This window comes from Bombus pyrosoma, linkage group LG4 (assembly GCF_014825855.1).
Source record: "Bombus pyrosoma isolate SC7728 linkage group LG4, ASM1482585v1, whole genome shotgun sequence".
NCBI classification, from domain to species: domain Eukaryota; kingdom Metazoa; phylum Arthropoda; class Insecta; order Hymenoptera; family Apidae; genus Bombus; species Bombus pyrosoma.
In genome coordinates, this window is record NC_057773.1 from 710,377 (window position 1) to 728,120 (window position 17,744).

The 17,744-nt window shown below is 32.7% G+C and overlaps 1 protein-coding gene across 4 annotated transcripts in view; it reads left to right on the top strand.

Moving 5' to 3' along the window:
• Positions 1-17,744, top strand: part of LOC122566857 (paired box protein Pax-6-like) — a 144,369-nt gene that overhangs the window by 38,332 nt on the left and 88,293 nt on the right. For 3 of the 4 annotated variants that reach the window (XM_043724698.1, XM_043724700.1, XM_043724701.1), the window contains 2 exons: positions 6,245-6,410; positions 7,025-7,208. In XM_043724698.1, coding sequence (XP_043580633.1) covers positions 6,245-6,410; positions 7,025-7,208 — 350 coding nt within the window. The remainder of the gene's footprint in view (positions 1-6,244; positions 6,411-7,024; positions 7,209-17,744) is intronic. The other variant, XM_043724699.1, reaches the window with a different exon arrangement.

The window sequence follows — 17,744 nt, forward strand, 5'->3', positions numbered from 1 at the left end:
AAATTTATTTTATCCAAGTTAAATGGTTAGATATGCTTATCAAGTACAGGACAAATATTTCTCTTCCTGCCGATAGAACACCGATAAAAATGAGTAAAATAGCGTCTATGTAAACAAGAAAAAGAGGGAAGCTCGTTTACAAACGAGAAACAGAGCCTCGCTGACGCGACGGCTCAGAAGGCACATTCATCATCCGAACAACTTCTTATTCTTGCCACGTTGTAGCTTCTCATTTTCTTCTTTAGTTTCATTGAACTTCGTCCAGGTGGTCCTCTGGTTCACCGTGTAATATAATCAATTACACGGAACAATGGTGAACCGGTAAAGCTATTGAAATTTAGGGGACCCTTTGCACGTCGCGTGTCCTCAAGTGTTACAGATACTATCGTTCATAAGTATTTCGACACTTTAACTTTATTTATGGTAATACTATCTTGATCTGATAAAAGTGTTGAAATTAATGTTGACTTAATAATTAAAAACTCTGTATATGATAAAAGTATACAAATCACAGATAATAATAAAATAAAATTTAAAAGCTGCGTATAATAAAAACATACAAAATATAATAATGATTTTATAATAATTAGAAGCTACATTTGATAAAAATGTACAAATGAATGATTTAAATGAATAATAATTGCGTATTTAACGTGCATGTCTAAACATTCACAGTCTTGTCATAAGTTTTCAGCCATTAGTTTATCAACAATTTATATGTCTTACTAACATTCGTGTGTTATTCCTATAAACCGGCTAAAATGTCCGAGTACGAGCAACAATGAAAAGCGAACTATCATCGTGGATTAAATTCGACGAAAACGATTCTTGGTTTTCTGTTTTCGACTAGCGTTATAATAGCTGATTCGCTATCAGGAGTATTATGAAAAACAAAAGAACGGTGATCAATTATCGATTATACGAGATTCTACGTAGAACGCAATTTATCATACTGTCATGTCGGTGGAAAGTCTCGGCCACGATGAATCTTTTCTTGGCGAAAAGCCGCCAAAGAGAGTTTCGCCGTCGTTAATCGTTCCTCGTGTAAGTTACCAGGAAGTAAAGGAAGGATTTTACTATTTTATTTTTCGTTTTAACGGTACTTCAAGTTACTGTTCTAAGGAAGAGGATGAAAATGAGGAATGAAAGATCTTTGAAAAAGAGTTTAAAGAGCGAAGATTTTGCGTAGTAAACAGCTTGTTTAGAAACTCTCATGATTGTTTAGGTGAATAATAAATGTTACTTATCGTGTATAAATTTGGAACTTGGATTTTTGCAATATATCAGGTGAAAATCAGTTATATTAAATCGTAACATTTTCTTTGTTTATTCAATACACACAAAAACAGAGAAAATTTACATTACAACGCAATATTAGACGAATTGGATGCCTATCAGGATTTTTTATAAAATAGTTAAAATAATTTCAGGATTTTTTATTTTCATTTCATTTTTCACTTTTTTCCCTTTCATCCTCTTTCTTGCATCTTGATTCTTTGCACTCCCGATCTCTTTCTTTCATCTTCTATTTTCTTTTCACTATCTTTCTTTGAATAACCAAGACATCACCCACTTCTCTCCTTCATTTTCGTTTATCTCATTTTCTTTTTCTCCTTTCCTTTCTCTCAATTTTTGTCTTCTTCCTTTCCAATCTTGTACATCTATATTTTTTTGCTATATTCTTCAATATCCAAAATTCGTTCCTTTCCTCACACTTCTATCCCTTTCCTGCTTTTTTCTTCTTTTCTTATTTTTCTTTCGCTTTCTTTTTCTTTTTCTCTCTTTATCTCCCTTTCTTGCTTCACGTTTACAATGGACGCGTAACACGAGCAGAAACTAACTCTAGAAATGCACGCTATTTGCTCGAGTTATTATCGCTCGTTAAGGACTGGCATTCGAAACTCGACAATTCGCTGCCTTCCACACCCTTTCCACAACGAGGGTCGAGGGAGAATGTGAGAGAGAGGGCGAGAGAGATTTAGCGACATTTGCTCCCGTTGCATTTTTTGTTTGTTCCTTTGTTACCGCGTGTTGCCCTTTCGCTGTTGATTTATGAATGCTGATGTGTTAATAACTCTGTATAGTTGAGTGCGTGTAACAGCCTCCTTGAATGAAGATACTTAGCTGCTTATTTAAGTAGGAGTATTTCATTTTATGATACGTACATGTATATATGTATGTGTGTAGATTTTCTGATTCAAATCTATAGCATTTAAAATATTTTTATTTTTTGGATATTTACGATCTTCTTGTGACATTAATAATTCTTTAATTGAAGATTCGCCATTAACAATTAAATTCTTCTAATTGAAAATTCATACTTATAATTTAATAATTGTTCCCATCTTCTTTTGTCATTTAAAAAACATGGCCTGTTATGGGAATTTTCCAGGATTTTCCCATTTTTTATATCAAAATAATCTCTTTTAGTTATAAAATGACATTAAAATAAAAAAATCCTGAAATGATACTGGGATTTAAAGAAAACAAATGAGATAAGCGCTTTGATGTTTTAATTCAACTGAAGAATTTTCAGTTATTTTGAAATACTTTAAAATAATAGGTCTATATCTATTTTTTGTAGTAATAAATTCTATTACATAACAAAAATGTTTCTGCGCCGAGAATACTAGGTTATCGGATAAGTCTTTGACCTTTCTGAAGTTATGTTTTTGTTCAGAAACAACAGAAATTCTACACGGATGGAATAGTGGTAGGTAGGTATCCAATAGATGTCAGAAAATTAATCAGAATAGTGCATATTTGGTTTAATTACATTGTTGCAATAATGTTGGAATAAAATATATGATTTGTATGTAAACAAAGTTTTGAGACATCCGCCAACCCAATTATATTTAGTATATAAAAATTCTGGAAATATCAAATTTTTGAGTCGTAATATCTTTCTATTACGGAGTGTAAAAAGGGAAAGAGGGAGAGAGAGAGGAAGAATTACAGCTTGATTGTGTATACCTTTACGCGTGCTTCTGTTTATAACACAGTGTAAGTGTAGAAGGGTACACCCTTTAGTCGACCAGAGCATAACCCTGTCCGTATTAGCAACGTGCGATGAAAGGGTGTTCTCGAGTGGCCATTCTGCCAGAGAATGTGTTTTGATATTGTAACGTTTGTATTAAATATCAAGAAAGGGTGCCAGACTCTAAGCCTGTCGTTTATTAGGACTTCATTAGTCGTTTTGGATCCCCCTGTTTCTCTTTGCTCTTTGCTCTGATGCCACGGGTATTTTAAATCGATCCAATTGTACCCTTATTATAAATAATAGCAAGATATTAATACTTTCTTTTTTTCTCTTATATAGTTAGTTATATAGTATACCTTTTAAAGAGCAGATGCCGAGCATTTGACATTTCATCCAAAGTAGTTATAATCAATAAATTACTTCTAAATTTTGTCATTTTATGTTTTCAGCGTCTTGAGATATTTCTATTGAATTAAATTAATTACATGGATTACAATAACGTAAAAGAATAAATCTTCATATTAAAATTGGAAAAATCGAATGGCATATGCTAATTTCGTTTTTACGTTATGAACAATTAGTAAAATTCTTCGATACCTCGACTGATTATAATAACAATACGTGAATTTTACCACAGCACGCGCGTTCATAAGAAATTACTCAATTTGGTACAAATATACTTCTGCCCCAAATAATTTTACCTTAAAGAAAGAACAAAGCAAAGGATCGAAACGACAGTTATTTTTGGATTGGCGGTTTCTTTCGCGTGAAACGAAAGTTAGTAAATGCCGAATAACTAAAATTTCCAGACAAGACTAATTCGCGCCGACTCGAACAGCCGCCGTCGCCGACGATGACGACGACGACGACGACGACGACTAACCGAGTCGGCGCAAGTTATAAGGAAGATTTACGAGCGTATGCGATTGACGAAAGGGGGGCTTACGGTCGATTGACTTTCGAAAATGGGCCTCGCGCGCGAGGATCGTGGTGCTTCTATACCTAGACGAGACGATACGAGTGTTCCTTTCATTCGAAATACCTTTTCTTCCATTCCTATATCTATAAGTCACCAATCGGCAACGTCTAAACACTCTTTCGCACATCGTTCTACTTCGTAAATTGAAGGTAGCTCTGGGAAAAGAATTCCTGCAAGGGGGGCAAAAGAAGATTTGCAAAGGGAAACAGATTATTTCTGGGATGTCTTAAATGTATTTTCTATTGTGTTGCGGTGCTATTATCAAGGAGCTAAAATTGATTAATTCTTCCTGAACTAACGTTCATATAAGAATACAGAATGATAATGGAAATGAAAGAAACAGAAGTTATAAAATAAGTATGAAAATAGCTCAGAACATTGAAGCTTAACTATCGCGAATTACGAGCACAAAAATAATTGATATGTAAAATGGAAAAATCATTTAAATTTATTCAATTGTTTCTTAAAGCCATCAGGAAAAAAGCACTCTGATGTATTCAATTAATTCGCAATGGTACTTGAAGTTACAAACAATTTTTCGTTTCGACTAAAGCCAATGATTTTCTCGCTTCGAGAATTATTCTGTTACATGAAAATTGTCTAACTTCCGAATTACAAAAAATTTGCTACATTTTCTCTATTCCATTTCCATATACGCGCGACATCGAGATATTACAGAAAATATATCAGAGAATTGAGTTCTCATGTTTTTTTACTGTTTTACTGACATTATGTATTTTCTGACGTAATTGATTATTCATGTGGTAATATTGGTAATTTATATTGGTAATACGTTAGAAGAACAACGTTATGTATCAAGTGGCAAGAGAACAGATGATCCACTTTTTTATTTAGCACGATACATAGCACGCAAATCAGTCGCTTTAATCAAAACGAAAAATTGTTTGCAACTTTGAAAATATTAATTTATCGATTCATGCCTGATATGATTTTTTTCCATCATTTGATGAATACTGTCCACCCTAAAAGTTCTGGACCCTCTTTTTTATCATTCTCCACATTATCCAAACGCGTTTCTATATAGACAAACCTACAAATTAAACGAAATTCACCTCTTCGTAGAACTAAAATTCCAACGAATATCTCCACCTCTAAAAACCTCCAAAACATTCTCACATCTCCTATATAATACCTTCATCGTCATAGATCACGTATTTTCCCCCTCTTCGAAATCGCTGGTAAATAAAAAAAAGAAAAAGACCGGCGAGAAAGAAGGAGAAAAAAGGGAGGGGCACGGTCTCTTTTCTTCTCGGAGCTGTTCGTTCTCCAAGAGGGTTGAACGAGCATGGATGGGGGGTTGGCTGCAGACGTTAAAACGTTAGCGAATCCCATCGTAGATAATCTTCGACTCATTGTGTCGGTGACACGGCGAACACACACGAAAGTCAGCAGCCTTCGGTGTCCTCCTCGCGAATCTTTTATATTCCCGCACTCGCCGTGAAGAAGACGGGCCACGGTGTCGCAACCCTGCCACGCCCTAATTTCTCGGGGGTGAAAACCACAAGCTAGCTGACTTTCGACGAAGAAAAATAGAGAAATGGTCAGTAGAAGGTGTTCTCTGGGAAGAAAATGTGGATTTTTAGTGTTAGAAGAATTGAATAATCATTGTGATTAAAATATATTATTATTGGAGTTTAAGAAATTTCGGAAATTTATTTGAAAAATGTCTTAACGATATAAAAAAAATTGAAAAATAATGAAGGATGGTAATTTTTAGTGTTGTAAGAAATTGAATTATTATTGTGATTGAAATACACAATTGCTAGATATTGCGAATTTTTGGCAATGTATTTAAAAAATTTATTAAATTTATGAAATAAATTGAAAAATAATGAAAAATAATAGCGATTGAAATGGTCTTGTTCCTGATATGGGATATTCAAAAGATGCTTTTACGACATTACCAAACGTCTTTACGGTATCTGTGTGTTATGTAGTTATTATTCTTACGTTTACATCAAATACAAAATAAATGTTCTTCCACTATTCTTATTTAATAATTATTATACTGATGTATTTGATTACATCTTATTAAGATCAAATAATAATTTAAAATGTCAAAAATGTTTTTAATTCAAAAATGTAAATGGAGTTTAGAAGTCATTACTGTTTATATCTATGGTACATTTGACAAGCTTTTAATAAAGTTACGTCAATAATATCTTACAATTAAACAGCCGAACGTTTATATTCAAAATTATTAAAAAATCTATTCAAAAGAATTTAGTAACAATCTTTCCATTGATGTTTTACTTTTTTTCTAGGTCACAGTGGCGTCAATCAGCTCGGAGGTGTTTTCGTCGGCGGTAGGCCGCTTCCAGACTCGACGAGGCAAAAGATCGTCGAGCTAGCGCATTCGGGCGCGCGACCTTGTGACATTTCTAGGATTTTGCAAGTTAGCAATGGCTGCGTCTCGAAGATTCTTGGGAGGTTGGTTGAAATATTGCTCACTTTATCTCTATTATATCGTACACATAGGCAAAAATATTATTGATTATAATGTCCTACTTTACATGATTTTAAACTAAAGAAATTTCTCATCGATGTTTAATCGTAATTAATAAAAAGATTCCGTCATCTATAATGGTTATCGATAACCAAAAAAATTTCCATCATCGATAATGGTTACCGCAAAGACAAATGTTGGTCATTTATAATAGTTACTTATAACCACAATATTCAAAAATTAATATCTTTTATTCATTTAATTTTCTGAAAAAAATCCTCTAAGATTTACGTGATGGCTACCTTTCATTTAAACAAAAATTACCTTCCTTCCAATAACTAAAAACGTAAAATATCGTAAAAATTTCAAAAATAACTGTTATTACATCAATAATCACAGTTATTTACCTAATAACAGTACAAGTAACTGATACTGATTTAATGCTTTCATACTAATATAGTACTAATACTTGTAATTATTATTTTTAATACTTATAAACAATGATGTATTTACATAGTAGAGAATTTTAAGCTTCCGAATTTACCTCAAACATGAGTTACTAACATGTACCGTATTGTACCGCAAATTATTATTATTGCAGGTACTATGAAACCGGATCCATCAGGCCCAGAGCAATCGGTGGCAGTAAACCGCGCGTAGCCACAGCAGAAGTCGTAAGCAAGATTTCCCTTTACAAAAGCGAATGCCCCTCTATCTTTGCGTGGGAAATTAGAGATCGTTTGCTCCAGGAAGGTGTCTGCACCAACGATAACATCCCTAGTGTGAGTACGGAAACTTCTTTTAATTGAAATTTTGAAGAAATTGAAGAGAAAAAAGTAGAGTAAATAAATTTTATACCGTCGAAATCCAAATGAACTCTTCTCAAAGCTGTTTACATAATCAAATATTGTTCCAAAACGCAAAATTCGTCCATTTACACGATTCTTCTATTTAAAATAGTTTCCAAGATATTCCAGAAAATTTATTTTTCGATGGATATTCTTCATGAGTTGCTCAAGTGTGCGTGAACAAACCGTGTGCAGAAATTCGAATGCTAAAGTCCCATACATTAACTAACGTTATGATGGATTATGGCGACAATAGCCAGATTATATTCGGATTCGGATGTCGCGTTGGCGGAACAGATGTTCACTTACTTAAAATCCTCTGATCCGTAATGAAAGTTACAAATCCTAAAATGATCGTGTTAATTTATTTAATTACAAAATATAATATAATTATTGCGGATATTTATGCAAATTCATATTTTTATGAATCGAATGAAAAAAGTGATATCCAAGTAGATAATTTTTAGGTACTAAACATTATAACGGATAGTTATATTTTGGAAATTTTCTGTATTTTAGCATATTATGCGAATTCTACTCATTTTTACGTCTTCATTTATAAATGCACAAAAATCTGCAATACAGTCATGAACAATTCAATCGCAAAAGTCCAACTTTGCGAGACGGCGAATGAAACTTATTTAAAAAATTCTCTTTCGTATCTAGTCGGACAAATCTCCACACGTTAAGCATTTATTTTATGTAATATCGCTGACACAAAAGTTATTAGCTCGTCAAACCTTATTCTGAATTTTAACCAATCCTGTATGTAAAAATTCATTCAAATTTCCAAAAATACCCAAATGTTTCGTAAATCTACTTATAATATTCTTATAAAAAATTACAAACCGATAATTTCCACTAGTCTGATAATTCTAGCGTTAGAAACAACATGACAAATGGACAGTATTTAACAAAATTCCCATGAGTCATCAGAAGCCATTACAGCAGGAAACGCGAGGTTTACGCGCTTACGTTAACGGAACATTAAATGAAACGGGCGCAAAAAGAGGGAGCTTTGGGTCCAATGATGCTTTCCACGGTAACAAGGACGACAGTTTATAAAGCATGTCGCAAAACACGCGTAATAGAGCTTGACTTTTGTAGGGTGGAGGTCGTAAGCGCGCAAGCGTATTGTCAACGGGGCTTTCTGCACGCACACAAAACAGAAACGCATTTGCATAGATAGTCGAAGGGCTGGGAAGCGAGTGGAACGGGGGGAGGGTGGAAATCAGTTTTCTGCGAGGTGACTGTGGGAGTGTGTTTATGCCAACCGATGAAATCTCTGTGTAAAGAGAACGACATGAATTCCATCGTTGTCGAGCCATTTGAAGCTGCTATCATGGGACAAGTATACAATCTTATTATGTGATTAGTATAGTACAATTGAATGATGAATTATAAAAAACCTTGATACTCCATCGTTCACAAGTATCAAGTAACGATGGTTCAAGTTGTTAGGAATGTACAGTCAATCACGAAAGTATACATACACTTATCAAACTATATATATCTCTGACTTACCAAAAGAACTAAAAACATACTTTGCCGCAAGATTATTTATAATTACATATTAACATACAGACATATTATCGTTACAATATATTTCTAAAAGAAATGGGAAAGATTAAAAAATATAACGCTTAAAAATCTTGGGATAAAATTACATCATGCATTATTAGCATTAGATAGCAGAATATTATTGATACTTATGTAGGATCTGCAAGATATCAATACAATATTAAGCGTACTACTTATATGTAGATATAACAGAGGGTGTATATAATTTTTCTAACACATTGCATTTTAGATTTTTCCTTCTTTTTTCTTAATAATGGTAAAAGTGAATAAATTTTGTTATGTTTTAACAATCTGTGTCTTAATGTGTTAGCAAAATTCGTATATCTAACGCTTTTGCTATAATATTTTATATTTTATGGAAACTGTATAAGATGGTGATTTAGAATACATGGCGAAAAATCGTAGAAAGTATTTACAAGAATTTTATTATACAATCGAAGGTTCTAACTTTTTATACTTAAGAAGTACCTATCCATATTTGTATTTGTCATTTACATATTTGGGTTCCTTAAGGATCTTTTACAATTTCTGGCATATACCTATAGGATCATTCTCGTTCTAGAATATTACAAAATATCATTCTTTTAAATATCAAATGACAATTATACAAAAATATTCTACAGCAATGTTTGTTCATTGAAAATTCAATATAGGAGAAAGATGGTATCATATAAAAGTAAAATAAATATAACTATACACTGCACATGCATACACTAATTTTGAGCTCATTTTAACTGAATCTTAGGATGTTATGTCTTCTTTACAAAAGTCATTAATGTAGTATCTTCAATGGAATATATTGTTATTATATCCTAGTATTTGTAATTTATTTACAATGAATGGATTGTACAAATATAGACAGAAAAGCGATGGTATTTTAATATGAACTAATCGCAATAACACGCCACAATCTAGACAACTCTCGACAACGCTAACAGCACTATACTCTACAACGCAACTCGCACTCTCTGACTTGTCGATTCACAGTCTTTGACTTCTCAACTCAAACTGCCCTGCTCTCGCATGTCTTTTGTCTTCCCGTAGACCCACCACACGTGTTCTGCGACCGCTCGTGGCCAAAGCCACGTAGACCTTTTCTATGAAACTATTCACCGACGACACATTTACGGGCCCATCGGCACCTCGGCTCTCGGGACATTGTTTATGGTTTAAAAACGCCTCGGCTCTCGCGACATTGTATGTGGTTCACTCGCTAACTCCTAGGCCTTATGTCCGCGATACTACATTAATATCTAATAAGAAACAGTTATCTTCGTAAAATAAAATAGACGGTGCTTAAAGGATTAAAACTAAGCACGTTATATCTTACTGTATCTATACCATATCCAGTTTTCAAAAGCTTTCATCATTATATTAATTACTACGGCGAATGTTTATACACTTTTATATTTGAATGAACATAACTAAAAAAATTGAACCTAAGTAAAAATTTCGTTCATCTACTACATATTATAATATGTACTCTACCTATATATATACCTATATATTTTTACGTATTATATATACTGTGTGGAATGCTGCACCCCTGAATTTTCAAAAATGCATACATTCGCAATTGACTAATTACAGACAACTCTAAAGAATGAAAGTCTTGAGATTTTCACAGCTCGGGTAACACTGTCACATTTAACTCTCGAAAGTCTCAAACGGTGTTCATATAATAACAATGATTAGCGCAACACTGTTGAACTGTTAAAATGTAATTCCAAAAATTTTCTAATAAACATTCTTATTAAAACTGATCCAAACGATCTGGAAATCGTTCGTTTCCCTAAAGTGGAGGAGGTGGATTTCGCGAGACAAAGGAATCAATTAAGAAATCGCTGGCGGTGGTAGGAACAGCGCGGCGGATCAAAAGAAAATTTTTCCCAAAGGTCCTCCCCTTTTCTTCGTGATATCTCGAAGACTCGCACTCCACCCACTAATACGAAGAAAGCTCGCGACGAGGGGGTTGCTTCTCATGATGGTCCCTCGTTGCCATGGATATTTGCATGCGTCCAATAAACGGTGGCTAAGGGGCTCTCGACTCTTGCTCAGGGTAAAAAACGAAAGAGGGTCGCTAAATTCTCTTTTCCTCTCACCGCTCTTCATCTCTGCTGACTACTCTTTCTTCTTTGTCTTTCTCTCCATCGCGCCTTGGTAATGGTTCCGAAGTGTACGTATTTCCGGCAAGATGCTCGAGCAAGAATTCTCGAAGAAAAGGGAATAACACCGGGATGAGATGCTTTTTTTATTCGGACCTTTTTTTTTAAGTTTATGAGGTAAGAATTGAAAACGAAATGCTTTTTGTGAAAGCTGTGAAGTAAATACTATGAAGAGTGTCTAAAAATATTGTATTATATTATATATTATATTATCGCAATATTTAACTCATCACTTAACCGTCGGCAGAAATTCTTGTATATATTTTATATGAAGTTACCCTTAGAAGAATTACTATAACTGAAAAAATATCCAATATTTTAAAATTCTAACAACATGTCAAGCTGTGATTACGTAAAGTACTAATAGCATTATTTATTACATGTTTTATTATATTTCGCAATTGCAAAAGCGTTACATAATTTGATTTAGTGAGCAATCGCGTTCATTGCTTTTGGAACTCGAAACATTTGCAAGAATTTTATGAAAGTAAAAAAAATAAAAGTAAGAAGTAAGAGATATAAATATATTCACTTGACCGCTGTGCAGTCAATAGAAAATGTTTACTTTAGAACTTTTATTTGGTATTATTTTGAAACATTATTATTAGTACACTACGGATATTTATACATTTATGCATAAAAATGTACAGAATGTATACGATATGCAAAAATATATAAAATATTCAAAGCACGGCGCCTGTTATACATTTAATGATATTAAGTGGATGAAATGAATTTCTATTTAGATTCTAATGCTTGTCAAATAATAACAAGTAATAATTCGTATAGTTTTTAATACACTTAGTTAATCAGAATATAAATGCTACAATAAATATTCAAATATTTTTTGTAGACTACAGATACAAGTGAAATAGAGATCTGTAGTAAAAAAGAACCAATACGTTACATGTATTTTTCACGCGAAACACGCAAACACATAAACCGTATTTGCACACCAGATTTACACAAGCATCTAATGAAACACCAAGAATTCAATTCCGCTGTTCCCAAATCGCAAAACACCGACAGTCGGAGGAATTAAAACGAGCAGTCAATTAACCTAAACGGGTAGCGTAAGTTCCAGCAGAAGCTTGTGTTCCGACACGGGGCGGGATGATCGCGGAATTTAGCGCTTTAACAAATTACGCGGACGGAGGGTCGAATATAACGAAAGAGAGAAAGAGAGAGCGAAACAGCCTCCAGGGCGATGGAGAATCAAAGCTGGTGTACAAAGTATAATCCCGGCCGCGTTTGAGCATCCTGTAAGCGCTTCTGAACTTGTTGTGGCCAAGATTAACGTTTCTTTAATGGCCCGTGTAATATTCCATTATGTACAGTTCGCTCGAGAATTATTGCGTCGACGTCGTCGCGTTGGAAAATGTTGGAAGGAAAGGGAGTGGAGTTAGTAGATCGAGCGGATCGGGAAATAAAAGGAAATTCGCGATAGAAGCAATTTCTCTTCGCGACGGGACGGCTCCAACGAAAACGACGATTTAGTTGCTCCAGGTTTTTTAAGTTCCTTAGGATTTTCAAATTCGAGGTAGGTTTGAATATTTGAGTATAAGATTGCGATTTGTGAAATAATTGTCTTCTGGAATAGCATTTACAGTAATGATAATACCTGTAGACCTCTTAAGTTTCATGCTACCAATTTTAATTTTACAAAGTATAGGATTTGGAAATTATTAAGTAGTGGAAATGGTTTACTTTCTTTCACACTGGCTGCAGTAAAGATGATAATTTAGTTACTACAGATTTTTTAATCTCTTGAAATTTTGAAGTTTGCGTTTGACATTGGAAACGTTGAGGAGTAAGCTTAAAATTGAGGAACTTGTTCAAAAAGGATGAAAGGATGAAAGGATGAAAGGATGAAAGGTTTATGATAAATAAGTGTATTCTGTAATCGAATATTTGAATTATTAATTATGAAATTTTTCTTTGTTTTGTAATAAAAAGAGCTTCTTTGAAGCTTCTTTAACAATCATTTTAATCATAAACGTAACTAATATTAAAGAAACTGGAATGGCGACGCCATTACTATCTTATGGGCACATTTTCTAGAAAGCTCCACGGTAAAAGTGATTTTAACTTAAAATAAATTTTGGACAAACAAAAATTCCATTCTGGAATTTAATTAAAAGTGTTGATTTGGATACAGTTAAATTATAAAATAAATAAATCAGTAATTATAGAAGTTTCAAATTTTGTAACCTATTTGAAGAAGTTAGGATTTAGAAAATATGGAGGAAATTCACAATAAAAGACATTTCTTTTTAAATCATTCGTTTTATGACATTTATACAAATGATAATATTGTATTTGATCTTGCGATGGGAAATTCCATCCAAATTTCAATATATTTGAACAAAATTTGAAGATTATAAAATAATATTAGGATAATATAGTATTTGCATAAATATCTTTTATTAGTAAACCATAAATCACAATTCGCTGCAGCTCCACTAGAAATTCTTCGATCAAAATGCCGCAAAAATTTTTCTTTCTCCAAAACCTAAATTTTGCTTCTCGTCTAAAAGTCAAATTTCTGAGAACCTTTATTTCTCCAGAACGTCACAAAAATCGCGTCGCGAATCAAGAACCGGAACTCGAACCCTCGACGTCGGGAATGAAACGGCGCGCTAGTACTCTTCGTTTTCTGCCTCGATAAGGAGCGAAATAGCACGCGAACGAAATCGATTCGCTAACGTCAATATCGTTCGAACCGTCTGCACATTTCTTCCTCGCCTTTCATTGTATCCTTTTCTCTCCTCTCCTCTCCTCTCCTCTCCTCTCCTCTCCTCTCCTCTCCTCTCCTCTCCTCTCCTCTCCTCTCCTCTCCTCTCCTCTCCTCTCCTCTCCTCTCCTTTCTTTTCCTCTCCTCTCCTCTCCTTTCCTTTCCATTCCTTTCCTTTTCTTTCCCTTCCTTTTCTTTCCTCTCCTCTCCTCTCCTATCCTATCCTTTCCTTTCCTTTCGTTTGTCCTCGCCGTGTTGGAAGCTCGTAGCTCAGAGACAAGAGAAGAAGGGGGATGAAAACGGGAGTTGAACAGTGGTAGGAGGGTAGAAGAACGTATTCCAAACGGGTCGCGGTGATTGAGGGAAATTTCATTATTCTCAGACATTACCCCCGTTATTGTAATGCCATCAAATTGGATACGCTTCGTACACCCCCGTAAAACGGCCGGGATATCCTTGAATATCCAAAACTCCTGCTTGCTCGAGAGAACGCGACAATGGACGGGAATCTTTTAGTTTGAATTTTTAATAATAAAATCTAAATTTGTTTTAAATGTTTGAAGACTTTTTTGAAGGCGGAGAGTTTAATGAAATTTGTATATTTTTTTAACTATTATTCGAATAACTTTGGATTTCTAATAACAAATTCTTGATTTTTGTATCATGTTTGAAGAAGATTTATTCCATTCTTTAACATGGGACGGTTGATTGAATTCTTAACTTTTAATATATGATTTGAATAATTTTGAATTTGTAGTAATAAATTTTCGATTTTTGTAAAGTGCTTAAAGGTATACTGCTTCTTCTGAAGGCAAGAGTTAAGTAGCTTTGAACCTTTAATAACAAATTGTGGACTCTCTTAAACTATTTGAGAAAAATTTATTGTTTTTTGGAGGCAGAAAATTTAATAAAATTGTTATCTTTTTTAAATATAATTAGACTAATTTTTAATTTTTTATAACGAATTCTGGATTTTTGTAAAGTATTTAAAGTAGATTTAGATATTCTTTTTTTGGAGAGATGTGTGACGGACTTTTTTGAAGTTTTGTTTGAGTCTGGTGACATTGATTAGAAAATTTCAACTTTCTAATTCTTACAAATACCTATTTTATATATTTATTTTATGATAAGTAGATCGACAGTTGACGAAAGAAAGCTATACTTGAAATATATTCTTTCTTTATTTTCATGAAACAAGATCGTAAAATTATTCTGCGAAATTATATATCTTCCTTCAATTTTTATGAGAAACTTGAGGAACCGAAAGAAAAACTGCAATTGCTCCTCCAAATATCGAAAGCTTTATTAAATAAAATTGCAAACTCGATAAAAATTCAAAAATCAAAAATAAAACAAAAATCACTCGCACAAACCATACTGCCCATTCCTAATTGCAAAAATATCATTAAACAAAACTGAAAAGTCTCAATGAAAAATTCAGAAATCACAAACAAAATTAAAATCGCTTGCTATAACCAAATTATCAGGAAGAAACTCAACAATGAAACTGAATCTGAAAATTCAAAGTTCAATAAAAAACAAAAGAAACCCCCAAAAAACTAAAATCACTTGCAAGAATCAAGTTATCAAAACTAATCTTTAAAGTCTCATGAAACGAAATTGAAACCTGCCAATAAAAAAGCGAAAGATACAGAAAAATCTAGAAAATTCTTTGGGAAACGAGTTACTGTCACAAAAAACGTCCAATTACTCCAGTCTGTTTAGGAAGTAGAATAAAACGAACTAACGAGAAAGAAATGAACGAAACAAAAAAAAAAAAAAAACGGAGAAAATAAAATAGGTAGGCATTCTCTCTCTTTGAGAACGAACGGGTGCACGATCGAATGGACAATGATTTGACAAACCCGAAACGGCTGCAGGACGTGGCGTCGGATTCGAAATGTCCTGTGAAGCTTTCGCTATCCGTTTCGTCGTCGAATGCCGTTTCAGCCCCCGGTTGGATTTGAATCTGGCACCCGGCGTGGCGGACGCGTTATTGGTTTACTCGCACCACTGATTCCGGGATACTATCAGTGGTTCTCGGCCAATTCTCCAAGGTATACCATCCATGGCTGAAAATTGTCCGGTCGTTTTCATTTTTAAGCTATAAAAATTTTCTTATCAAGATTATGGAATTTTTCAGATTCTCATTTAATAATGTTTCATACAAAATTTTTTAGGAATTTCATTTTAAAAGTTTCTTTCGTTATTGTGTTTTTATTAGAATCAGGTTTATAGAGTTTTAGGAATTTCATTTAATAATATTTTATATACGATCATATTATAATGTAAACAATATTCGGAATAATATTTTATAAAAAATTTTCTAAGAATTTGATTTTAAACATTTTTTAATTTTTTTATTTTGATTAGAATAAATTATAAAATTTATAGGATTTTCACTTACGTATTCAATGATTGATATGTTATATATTAAGAATAACATCTTTAGGAACGAATTTTTTTAGATTTTTAGATTTTAGAAAGAAACTTTTACTTCATTCTTATTGGAATTGAATGGTAAAAAGAAAAATCTTTAGTTTGAAGTATTTTGTTATTAGGTATTTTATTAGGTTTTTTTAGAACATTTATATTTTAAATTTGTTTTTATTCAAAATAAATAGTATAAAAAGGAAAAGAATTTTTTTAGAAATTTATTTCCAGATATTTGTTTGCTAGTTTCTTTTTTAGTAAAACTGTATATATGTATTGTGAAAGAAAAGAATTTCTTAAGAATTTGATTTCAACTATTTTTTGCTATTTTATTTTTTCTTTTATTGGGATTGAGCACAGTAGAAAAGAGAAGAATTTTTTAGAAATTCAGTTTCCAATATTGATTTTAAATCACTGTTTCTTCTTTTTTTTATTACAATTAGATAACGGAAAGGAAGAGTATAGTGTTTTACTAACAATTTTTTAGGCAATTACTTTAAAAAGATTCTTTATCTCTTTGTTTTATTTCCTATTAGGATTCTATAGAATAGAATATTTCATAAATAACTTTTTGCAATTTTGTTTCAAGCGCTTCTTTACTACGTTACTTTCTCCCTCATTAAATTGAAAAATGTAACAAATTTCATAAAAAATTGTTAAGAATTTTCTTTCAAGTGTTTCTCTACTATCTTACTTTCCTCTTTTATTAAAATTTAGTAGTGTAGATATTTATTCTCTGAATAGATTAAATTGGAAACCTGAAAAATGAAAGAAATCTCTATTATAAAATTCAAAAGTAAATACTGTAAGCAAATTTTAAGTAAACATTCGAGCGAAATATCGTTGATTTTCAAAATATAATTACATAATAATAATTGATATAGAAAGCAGTTTTGTAAAATAAGAGAGAACCACTGTCAAACGAGATTACATTCGTTGAGGTGGTCAGCCTGACCGCGATCGTTCTTTCCGGGAGTTGACGTTGATGTCTCACCCCCAATGAACACTTCGAAATCACGAGTGGTTGCTGTGTACAGCACTCGATCTAAAAGTTAAGGTTGCTTCTGCAACTCAATCCCTGCTCCGTTGCTATCAAAAGTTAACGATTTTATTTTTATATCGAATTCTGATCAAAAAGTAGTAAGAAATAGAGATTTAAAACATCTTTCAAAAATTTGAAATATGTATTGATAAATTCTTCCGTTTAAAATGTTTCATTTTCAAAGAAAAAGTACTTAAATGACAATTTTTTTATTGCGCGAATAAACGAAATATAGTTTGGAAATAAACAACTTGAAGAGATAAAAAAGATGAGCAAGAGGAACAAGAGTTTTGGAAAATGGTATTATGATCAACAAGAGGAACGAATAGATATAATGTAAATTAATAAAACAAATACAATTTTATTAGCATTTTCTAAGTTTTAATCACTATAGTATGAATATTTCATAAATAACAAAGATTCTTCAAAATATTACAATATTATCTTAAAAGTATAGACTTCTTCCAATTCACGAATTTTTTCTAATAATAAGATTTAATAATGAGAAGAATTAA